We start from the raw sequence: 11,819 nt of genomic DNA, 5'->3' as shown, positions 1-11,819 counted from the left end.
AAGAAAAGAAAAGAAAAACAATAGGACAGGAACGGTAGGCACGTTTGTGCTCTTATGCAGGCCCCTTATGGTCCTCCTAGGAATGGGGTGAGGTCAATAGTAGAAAGTTTTTGGATAAAGCTTTTAGGATTATGGGAAGAGACCACAGAGTCAGGTAAAGTGTTCCAAGCACTGATGATTCTGTTACAGAAGTCATATTGTTAATGCTTGGAATACACTACCTGACTCTGTGGTCTCTTCCCAAAATCCCCAAAGCTTCAACCAAAAACTGTCTACTGTTGACCTCACCCCATTCCTAAGAGGTCTGTAAGGGGCGTGCATAAGAGCACAAACGTGCCTACCGTTCCTGTCCTATTGTTTCCTTTCATTATATCCAATTCATATAGTTATTACATACTGATACTTATATATATGCTTATTTGTTATATAGTTACTTTCATGCTTATGCTTATATATACTGTTGTGACAAAATAAATAAATGAAAATAAAAAGAACCAAGCCATCCGCTTCATTGAATCCGGATCCCTATGCAAGCACAACACAACACAACCTCGCGGACCTGAGGGTGGCGAGAGAGAGCAGGAGTCCTTCCAAGGAGGGGAGGGAAGGGGAGGGGAGGGGGGGGCTGTTGGGCTCTCGGCCGCATCCTTGCTCCTTTGCCAAACCAATTTCCTCCCGGGGGGGGGCAGAGACAGGAGCGCAAGGCTGGGCGCAAGGCTGGTGCCAGGGGAGCGCCGGGCTGCGGCTGGCTTGGTTTTTGCTCTTCTCCTCCCCACGCGTGGCCTGTTTCCTTCACCCTGCCAGGGAATGGGCTCTTCCGTGCTCCTCACATGACGAGCGAGGCACTTTCGCTTTTCCATATATAGAGGCCAGGCGGCGTGACAGCTCCCGAGAGGGCGAAAAGCAGGCGAAGGTGGCCGCGGTGCGCTTTTACGCAGCCAGCTGGAACCTGGCAAGCTTCTTCCGCGCCTCTGGCCAAGGGACCCGCGCCGCTCGCCTGCTCTGCCTTGCCTTGAGAGGGGGGGAGATCGCCCACCTCCCCGAGAGCCGCTTTTCTCCCAGCACCGGCCGCCTCTCCTCTCCCCCCTGCTCCGCCTGCCCCCCGAATTGAAATTCGTCCCAAGCCATCATGAACGGGACTTTAGATTGCCTGCAGGACCATACGCTGAACGAAGAGCAAGGGGCGTTTATGTTCACGTCGGAATCGGTGGGAGAAGGACATCCAGGTAAGGCTTTGGACAAGGGGCCCCGTTGGAAGGCGGTCCTGGTATGATCCGAGGATGGCAGAGAGATCCTGCGGGCTTCTCGTTCCCGCAGGTAGAACTCCTTCTCGGGAGCTTTTTCAAGAAGGCTTTAAACAACCCAGGAGTTGTTGGGTTGTTGTTTTTTTTGCCCAGAAGAGATCGGACAAGCGTTTGTCTGAAATGTTACAGGGTTTTCTGCTTTTGAGCAGGGGGGTCGGATTGGAAGACGTTCAAGGTTCCTTTCAACCCTGTTATTCCACGTTTATGATCCTCTTCTGCCAGCCATAGGAGTTATTTCTTGCCCTTAGTTTTTGGCCGACGGGCCTTGAAGCCTTGGTAGAACTACAGTAGGGCGCCTTCAGAGCACCAGACCTGGAGAAGGTGGACAAGAGCCAAGAACAGTTACACCTCCTGCCTGAAAGGGCAGGTTTATCTGAGAGAACAAGCCTGGGGAGAAAACAGTGGGACTAAGTTCAGGATAGAGCAGGAGTCTCCAACCTTGGCAACTTTAAGACTTGGGGACTCCAACTCCCAGAATTCCTCAGCCAGCTTTGCTGGCTGAGGTATTCTGGGAGTTGAAGTCCCCAAGTCTTAAAGTTGCCTAGGTTGGAGACCCCTGGCATAGAGAATTGTACTCAGCTTCCAGCCCTGCGCAGTCCTTAGGTTGAGTTCAGTGGCACATATTCTCAGAAGATGTGCCCAAGTCAATACCTTACTAAGGGTTGGCTCTGTTTATCCTAGAGCCCAGTTAAGAGGAGGGGGCAAAGACATGAAATAAATCTATTTTTCTCAAATTTTTGGATGGGTGGGTCGTGGAAGAGAACAACCTGAGCTTTCTACTTCCTCACCATATCTGAAGAGGTTTTTCTTGTGGCTCCTGGCGTTTTTAGTAAAGGATCCCTGGAACAGTTTTCCACTGCTAAAGGAAAGTCAGGAAGAAAAAGAAAGAGAAAGGTTCTTCTCTTGAACTTGGCCCCATGGATTTCCTCCACGTGGAACGTCTGCCATGAAACAGCCATTGCCCAAAGCAGCCGCACTACATATTACTCCCAATTCCGCCTGTCCTTTTAATCACCGGTTGATGTGAGACAGGAAACGAAGGGATGTGGGGGGGGGCTCGCCTCATTTTTTTTCTCCTGAATTGTCAAAGCCAACCTGAGGGTTTGCTTACTACTAGTAGTACTACGAGAAGATTCCTTGAGCAGGCCGCAGAAGGCAGGTTGCCAAACTCCATGTCCTGATACTGCAATCCGGGTTTATTTTCTCTGCTGCGGCATGGCCGAGAGAAGGTACATGCTTCCAGCGGATGGAAATAGCTCAACGTTCTTCTGCAGAAGGGCAGGCTATATCAGAGCTCTTATACTTAGATACAGGTTCAGGATTGCAAGCTCCCAACATAATTCAGAGATTTCCTTTCTAGTACGTGAATACCCGTTCTTCTTCTTTTTTTAAATTAACGTCATCTAACAGTTTTGGACTAGAAGGCATCCAAGGTCCCTTCCAACTCTGTTGTTATTATTACTCCCAGAGTCCCTCAGCCAGCAAAACTGGCTGAGGAACTCTGGGAGTTGAAGTCCACAAGTCTTAAAGGGACCAAGGTTGGAGACCCCTGGTCTAATGAACTGGATAAAATGGGCCTTTTCATTCTCATCCTCCATTGTTCTGCTTTGATGCCTTGTGACGTAAGGTTAGTTTTCTTCCAGGATCCATGTACACATATTTCAAAAATATACCATTTCAGGGTATGTTCAAGACACAATGGCCTTTCATTGGTACAACTCATCACATGGTTAATGTAAAGTTATTTATTTCTAGATTTCAAAACGGCTTCTCAGGCCCTTTGAAGACAAAGTCCACTTTTGAACGAAAGCCAGGAGCAAACCCCTTTAAACAAGAAGCATAAAACAGCAATAGAGATTGTAGTGCATAATATGTCAATTTAAAGAAGGACATTTAAGCAACAACAATAATAATAATAATGAGGAAAGCTCACGAATTCTATAATGGTGGGACTTCTTTCAAATCAATCTTGCTATTGGTCCCCTGAACAGACAGATTTTAATGATGGACCAAGTCAGATGCTCAATTCTAGGAGCTATGCATAATTTTTTTTTTAATCAATTCTGTTCACCAAGAGGTAGAATGCTCATTTCCAGCGAAAGAGGAGTAGAGTAAATTCTACATTTTGAGTGGCTTTTCCCAATCCATAATTCTGGAAGGACTTGAAGCTGGGAAGGCAAACACCAGCATTTGTTTTGCAACTACTATAGGAAAAGATTCAACCAGTTGTTGTTATTTCACTTCCTTAACTGGGATGAACTATTTTGTGGATTAGTCAGACCAAAACTGGCCACCACATCGGACTTGATGGAAATGGGTGGCACAGTTCACAAAATATCATTTTAAAACTCAGAATAGACTCCCTGAGGTTCTTATATGACAGGTGATGTTGGATCTGGTGGGGGTTTTATTTTTTGAGGCCCAAGGCAAAAACCAAGTAGATACAATCCAAAGTAGAATATCATGAGAGAATATAGAGGGAGGGGTAGAGAGAAGGAAAGGAAGGAAGGAAGGAAGGAAGGAAAGAAAGAAAGAAAGAAAGAAAGAAAGAAAGAAAGAAAGAATATAGGTGCATACTTCTTACTTGGAACCGTCTAGTTTCCCAATCCAAAAGCTGTTTAAAGTTCTATTGAGAAAGTGTTTAAAAGACTTAATTGCAATCTGATAGAGGTATCAAAAAAACTATTTTAAGGGAAATGTGAACCACTGCTTCTTGATGTGTGATTTCAAAAGGCTGTCCATGGGCTTGTCCAAATCCATCAACCTTGAAAGTCTAAAACTGGCAAAGCAGGAATAAACACAGCTCAGACCAGCCAGACAGGTACAGCGCAAAGAAGGATATTTTGCAATTATGACAATTGTTAGCAATTTTTTCTCCCTTTTGGCCATCTCATTGAGTTTAAAAAGACTTAAAAGACACTGGGGAGTGTGAGAGTCAAGACCTTTTGGGGAGTGGCTTCATATTCCCAGAATAAGTTTTGGGAGGAAAGAGCCGCCTCTGTTTTTACAGGCATTCAAGTCAAATCCAAGACTCTTCTGAAATAACTTTCTTTAATGTTGGGGGCTTCTAGTTAGACCCATCCTTGTTCAGATATGGTGGTTTCCCTTTGATGGATCTGCTGCTTTCACTAGAAGACTGAGCAGCTAAAAGCAGCTTGAAAGGGATTTTAAAGAAATGGAATATCTCAACACTGACCTAATGATCAGTGTATAAATAATGTATAGTCATGAATCTTTGGTATACAGATAGTAGGCCAAACACTTGGAGGCTATCACGTTGGGCAAGAGTACAGTGTCAGTTCTCTTTCAGTGTTACCCAAGATAAGGGATAAGGTTGTATACCTACCTACCTCTCAACAAGGCAGTTGAATTTTGCTTGAACGTGGAATGGAATAGCATTTTCTGCCCTTTCTTAAGTCAGCTGGGACTTAAGGTATGTTCTGTGGGACATAGAACATGTTGTAACACCAACGTCATCTTTTGAAGTTCCATCATCTGTTGACCTTGCTAGACCTGCTACGAACAAAGGTCTCAACCATACTTTGTCTAATGGGTCCACCTCTAGTTGTGTTGCAGGGGAAAAAATTCATACACACTGGGCTCACTCCTGAGTAGACATGCATAGGATTGCTTAGGAAGGCCTCTTGATTAGGTTCAGTTCCATGCTCTTCAAAATTCTTCCAGGTTTCAGTCATTAGAAAAAAAAATGAGGTTAATAGTTCATATAATGACCAGAGTCTCTTCATTTGTGTAAAAGATGACATCTCCTTTGAGCCAAGCTCAACTCCTAAGTTGACGGACATATCCATGTGGTCTTCTTGGCCAAGATAGAAATTTGGTTTCTGTCATGGTTTGCTCAGCTTCCCATGAGGCTGTAGCTGAGTACTGATCAGATGTGATCCAGCTTACCTTGTTTAAACTAGATTGGCAAAGCTAAGCTCTTTTTGTTCAGGTTTATATTTATGGCAAGTGAATTCTAAGAGGCACAGTGTCAGTCTTCAAAGCTGTTGTCATGTATCCTTTTTTTTTTTAAACTTTTGGTTATAGGTTGACCCACATATTTGAGGGTTTAACGTCAGAGAAGAGCACACAATGAGCTTGACAAACACATCAATGAGGGCAAATTGTTTTCCCTCAGTGAGTCTTTAACATCATTCTACTTGGTTTGCGGACAATCGAATAAGGACACTCTAAAATCTGCTGGCATAAAGTCAGGTTAAACACGACCTCTTCCACCAAGGTTTCACATGTGAATTTCAACAGAAATGTCAATAGTTTCCCCTTGTGTAATCTGATTGCGGGAATTTCATTTGGACTTTCCTGGAGGAACAAACCGAATGTGCTTCATTGGCACTAGTGTTTTGGCAGAAGTAAGAAATGAGATGGATAAACCGTTCTTTCTGATTTTCTGACCACGATATTTCTCATTAAACAATATATCTACAATAAGCAGGAAGCCACTGAGAGAATAAACTTTGGTAATACTGAATAAAAGAGATTTGGAGAAGAATAACTCGGGACAAACGATTATTGGAGCCTAGACAAATTAGACATTTAGACCATAGTTAGAACGGGCAGTTGAATGATCTTCCTTGCTAAGATGTCAAGATGTGAGGAATGGATTCCACACAAGGAAGAAGAATGCAAATGTCCAGCTGTCTGCAAGGAGTATAGATCCTTCCATTCCCCGCCATCTAGTCAGAGCTGAAGAAGCTTCTTGGATGAGAAGCAAAACATCTTCAAGGAAAAACCAGAAAGTCCAATTGCCTCTTGAAAACATCACCTTTGGGGAAACCATGACCTGGATGACAAAGAATCTCCATAGACACAGGGAAGAAGGTTAACTTTTTTTCAAAATGGGCCTCTGTGGCTCAGACTGGTAAGACAGTCTGTTATTAACAGCAGCTGCTTGCAATTACTGCAGGTTCAAGTCCCACCAGGCCCAAGGTTGACTCAGCCTTCCATCCTTTAGGTAAAATGAGGACCCAGATTGTTGGGGGCAATAAGTTGACTTTGTATATAATATACAAATAGGATGAAGACTATTGCTTGACATAGTGTAAGTCGCCCTGAGTCTTCGGAGAAGAGCGGGATATAAATGCAAATTAAAAAAAATACGGTATTGGAGGATGGTTTACAGTGCTTTGACCAAAGAAAACCAACCATTCAATACTAGAAAAAAATGAAGCCCAATATTACTAGAAATGAGTGTTATGAAACAAAAGCCATTGTACTAATCTTCTTATTTACTTCCTCTTTTACTCCTTCAGGCGTCGAGGAACATTGTACTGATACGTGTATGAAAAAGACAATAATAGAAGAGAATATTTGTAGCTCAGGGTTAAATTGTGGAGTCCCTGAATTTGATGGATTCCTTGCAGATGTTCCATTGCCAAAACAGATAACCTCATCTGTGCATTGGTTACCTAGTTTGGTAATGGAATGTTTGCAAGAAAACCACCAAGTTCACAGAGCATCAAGAAGACTGCGAAGATGATAATGTGAGATGGAAGGAGGAGGGGAGACACTGACATTCCATGAGGTAGATAAATGGAGTACTGAAAGCCACAGAAATGCACCTATAAGGATTATGTAACCTGGTCAGAGATAGGACAGTGTTGGTGGTTTTGCCCATAAAGTCATCAGGAGTTGACCATGACTTGAGAGGACATAATAACAGCAGAATAGTACCAATGAAATAATAACCACAGAAGATGTGGAGAGACCTGGGCCATAGAATCTCCAAGAATCAGACACAATTGAATGGATATCCTTCTCCTTCTCCTATCACTAATCACCATCATCATCATCTAATTGTTTTTCTCTACTCCAGGACAAAGCAGACTTTTGAAAATCAGGATTGTCCCGGGCAACCAGCTTCCTCTTAAAGGCTCACACTTCCATGTGAGGGCCATGACACAACCTTCTACACAATTTTAGGGAGCTATCAATATAGAAAAACTAATGCAAGTATGTTTTTGCTCTTGTTTTCTCTGTTGATGCATGAACCAGCCTGGAGAATCCTTACCAGTGTCTATCCTGGCTTTGGGAGTTGAAGCCCATGCTTCTGTAAGGCTTCCAGGAGGAGCAAGATAATGTGATGCCCATAAATTGTAATAATCCTGATAACCTAATTCATTAAGTAACTAATCCCATTTAAGGTTGTTTTCCTGGTACTATGAAATGCCAGTATATCAGTGAATAGGGAGCACCGCAGTAGTGGGTTCCAGTTACTTCGCTACCGGTTTGAAACTGTGAGGGTGTGCACAGTGCTTCTTCACATGCGCAGATCATCCATGATGACGTCCGGGCAGGTGGGTGGAGCCTCCCACCGCCACCACTACTGGTTCATCCGAACCGGGGCGAACCAATAGAAACCCACCCCTGGAGCACCACCTTCCAGTCAGGGGCTGCTCACCCCCAAAACCAAGCAGAATTGAGCTTGGATGGAGACCAGCAGAGAATCTCAGGTCAGCAGTTGGACTAGGAAGCTGAGGAAGCAGCCCGAAAAAAGGCATTGGCAAGATAGATCTATATAGTTGCCAAGAAAAATAGATTGGGAATGTTTCATGAAGCTCAGCTGAGTTTAAGGAGACTTAATTTTTTTTGCAATGGGTGAGCTCCGAGAACAGTGTCCAGGGCATTACGTTGGCATTATTAGAATCCGGTAACTTTTATCTCAATGATGAAAGCTTCAACTGTTGTGTTCTTTATTTTAACATTCATATCCAATAACATATTTAATGTACCATCATATACAATTAATCGGACCTGCCCGGTCACCACCCCCTTCCTTTAACTCTCTTCCCTTCTCTACCTTCTTCTACTTTCCACAACCATCCTCCCCCTCTCTTATCTACATCCTCTCCTCCTTCCTCCCTACTCTTTTCTTCTCCCTCTTCTATCCCTCTTCCTTCCTTTCCTCTTCCTCCTCTTCTTTCCTACCTCCTTCTCTCTTCTACTTCCTTCCTTCCCATCTTTCTGAAGTGGTAGCCAGGCAGCTCCGATCTTACATTGATTATACATCTTCAATCATCTCTGTACATTAACCATCAATCCATTTTCTACCCCCCTCCCCCCTCCCCCTCCCTTCCCCTTCCTCCCCCCACCCCCCGGGACTTCCCAGAACCGAATACAGGGTATAAAACTAACAGCAAAAATTAAAATCTCTTCTTAAAAACCTCCAGTGATGGAGGTTTTGCCTACAACTTCTGGAGGAAAGCTGTTTGAGTGATTAATGGTTCTCACTGTTCGGAAATTCCTCCTTAGTTCTAGGTTGCTTCTCTCCTTGATTAGTTTCCACCCGTTGCTTCTTGTTCTACCCTCAGGAGCTTCGCTTTCGTTGATCCATCTCTTCTTTGTGGCAGCCCCTTAAATATTGGAAGACTACTATTATAATTTTTATCTTTGAACAGTTTGCATCCTACTTTATAATGTAGCTTCTGTATTATCAACATTTACACACCAAACAATTGCAGGGGCTCACAGGGCTCTAGACCAGGAGTCTGCAAACTTGGCTCTTTTAAGACTTGTGGACTTCAACTCCCAGAGTCCCTCAGCCAGTGCTGGCTGAGGGACTCTGGGAGTTGAAGTCCACAAGTCTTAAAAGAGCCAAGTTTGCAGACCCCAAGTCCAGACCAGATCCTCAAAGTATATATTCATAGTGATTCTGTGCTAGTTAAGGAGATATTGTATATAGACAAGCATTTTTCAAAGTTGAAAAGAGGAAGGTAGAGCTGTGGTTATTACTTAACCTCTGATTATTTATTATTATTTATTTATTTAATCATATTTATATACCGCCCTATCTCCCGAAGGACTCAGGGCGGTTCACAGGCGCTTAAAAACATATAAATACAGAATAAAAACAATTAAAAAACTTATTTTAAAGCCCGTTAATTAAAATATACAAATAAAACCCAATTAAAACCCAGAAATTTAAAATCTAGCTCAGTCCTGCACAATTAAATAAGTATGTTTTAAGCCCGCGGCGGAAGGTCCGAAGGTCCGGAAGCTGACGGAGTCCGGGAGTAGTTCGTTCCAGAGGGTGGAGCCCCACAAAGAAGGCCCTTCCCCTGGGCGTCGCCAAACGACATTGCCTCGCTGACGGCACCCTGAGGAGACCCTCTCTGTGAGAGCGCACGGGTCGGTGAGAGGTATTCGGTAGCAGTAGGCGGTCCCGTAAATAACCCGGCCCAATGCCATGGAGCGCTTTAAAGGTGGTCACCAGAACCTTGAAGCGCACCCGGAAGGCCACAGGTAGCCAGTGCAGTCTGCGCAGGATGGTTGTTATACGGGAGCCACGAGGGGCTCCATCTATCACCCGCGCAGCTGCATTCTGGACTAACTGCAGCCTCCGGATGCCCTTCAAGGGGAGCCCCATGTAGAGAGCATTGCAGTAATCCAGGCGAGACGTCACGAGTGCGTGAGTGACCGTGCATAGGGCATCCCGGTCCAGAAAGGGACGCAACTGGCGTACCAGGTGAACCTGGTAGAACGCTCTCCTGGAGACGGCCGTCAAATGGTCTTCTAGAGACAGCCGTTCGTCCAGGAGGACGCCTAAGTTGCGGACCCTCTCCATCGGGGCCAGTGACTCGCCACCGATGGTCAGCCGCGGATTAAGCTGACTGTACCGGGATGCCGGCATCCACAGCCACTCTGTCTTGGCGGGATTGAGCTTGAGCCTGTTTCTCCCCATCCAGACCCGTACGGCCTCCAGACACCGGGACAGCACTTCGATAGCTTCGTTGGGGTGGTCCGGTGTAGAAAAGTACAGCTGGGTGTCATCCGCATACAGCTGGTTATGGCTCTAGTCAAAGAAATCATGGAGATGATGATGATAAATTTCCAGCAGATCAACTTCGATTAAATTACTCATTCCTTTTCTTTTTGTAGATACATGATTTCCTTTCCTTTCCTTTCCTTACCTTTCCTTTCCTTTCCTTTCCTTTCCTTTCCTTTCCTTTCCTTTTGTCATCAGCCCTGTTGTCTAGGGATTATGGAATTTGAGTCCAATTGAACTGAAAGATGGTGAACTGAGATTGATTCCTTCCTTCCTTCCTTCCTTCCTTCCTTCCTTCCTTCCTTCCTTCCTTCCTTCCTTCCTCCCTCCCTCCCTCCCTCCCTCCCTCCCTCCCTCTCCTTTCATCTCCTCCCCTCCTCTCCCTCCCCTCTCTTTTCTTTTTCCTCATCAAAATTTGTTTAGCCACCAGCTAAACAAATTTTGATGTTGAGGGCCTCTGGTGGCTCAACAGACTAAGACAATGTTATTAACAGCAGCTGCTTGCAATTACTGCAAGTTCAAGTCCCACCAGGCCCAAGGTTGACTCAGCCTTCCATCCTTTATAAGGTAGGTAAAATGAGGACCCAGATTGTTGGGGGCAATAAGTTGACTTTGTATATAATATACAAATGGATGAAGACTATTGCTTAACATAGTGTAAGCCGCCCTGAGTCTTCGGAGAAGGGCGGGATATAAATGCAAAAAAAAAAAAGTCTTCATCAAGTAAAAAGATACCTAGCTTTAGTAGCCACATAGAAAACAGCATATGCAATCTATGCTCCAAGCCTTGGCCAAACCCCATTACCTCCATCTGTTGTCTTAGATCAATGCCTGAATGCTGTGGGTCACTTGTTAACAAGTGTTAACACTGTAAGCCGCCCTGAGTCTTCGGAGAAGGGCGGGGTATAAATGTAAACAAACAAACAAGAGAGGTGGCAGGAGTCAACACCAGTACACAAAATCAAACACCCTTAGCAACAGTCAAGTTTTGGCATGGCGTCAAATAAACTTCGTTTCTGCTTTGTTTCTGCACCAGAAGACGGACAAATCGCTCATCTGAACCACCCTGTGGAGAGCAGCAGGTTCAAAATTGGTATATTTGAAAACTATGTCAAGGGATCGTTTTGATGCAGAGGTGTTTTTTCTTTGATCCTAACACCAGGTGTGACTGGACTACGTTGACGTTAGATTCCACCGTTGCTTTCTGACTGGCAGAATTAAGTTTCTCCAGAAAGATTACACTACTAACCAGAGCATACAAAACATTTGCTAGACCAATTCTCGATTACAGCTCGCCTGTCTGGAACCCATACCACATTTCAGACATCAATACAATTGAACGTGTCCAGAAATATTTTACAAGAAGAGTTCTCCACTCCTCTGATCACAACAAAATACCTTATGCCACCAGACTTGAAATCCTGGGTTTAGAAAATTTAGAACTCCGCCACCTTCGACATGACCTGAGTTTAGCTCATAGAATCATCTGCTACAATGTCCTTCCTGTCGAAGACTACTTCAGCTTCAATCGCAACAATACACGAGCAACACAATAGATTTAAGCTTAATGTGAACCGCTCCAATCTTGATTGTAGAAAATATGACTTCTGTAACAGAGTTGTTAATGCCTGGAATGCACTACTTGACTCTGTGGTCTCTTCCCAAAATCCCCAAAGCTTTCACCAAAGACTATCTACTGTTGACCTCACCCCATTCCTAAGAGGTCTGTAAGG

General features: G+C 44.3%; 1 protein-coding gene across 1 annotated transcript in view; it reads left to right on the top strand.

The window, feature by feature from the left end:
- Nucleotides 1–678: 678 nt before the first annotated feature.
- Nucleotides 679–11,819, top strand: part of MAT1A (methionine adenosyltransferase 1A) — a 30,324-nt gene continuing 19,183 nt past the window's right edge. Inside the window, exon 1 of the mRNA XM_058188852.1 lies at nucleotides 679–1,226. Coding sequence (XP_058044835.1) covers nucleotides 1,130–1,226 — 97 coding nt within the window. The 5' untranslated portion in view covers nucleotides 679–1,129. The remainder of the gene's footprint in view (nucleotides 1,227–11,819) is intronic.

The sequence above is a fragment of the Ahaetulla prasina genome, chromosome 6 (genome assembly GCF_028640845.1).
Source record: "Ahaetulla prasina isolate Xishuangbanna chromosome 6, ASM2864084v1, whole genome shotgun sequence".
NCBI classification, from domain to species: domain Eukaryota; kingdom Metazoa; phylum Chordata; class Lepidosauria; order Squamata; family Colubridae; genus Ahaetulla; species Ahaetulla prasina.
Note: the sequence above shows the minus strand (reverse complement) of the source record. Positions and strands in the feature narration are given on the sequence as shown.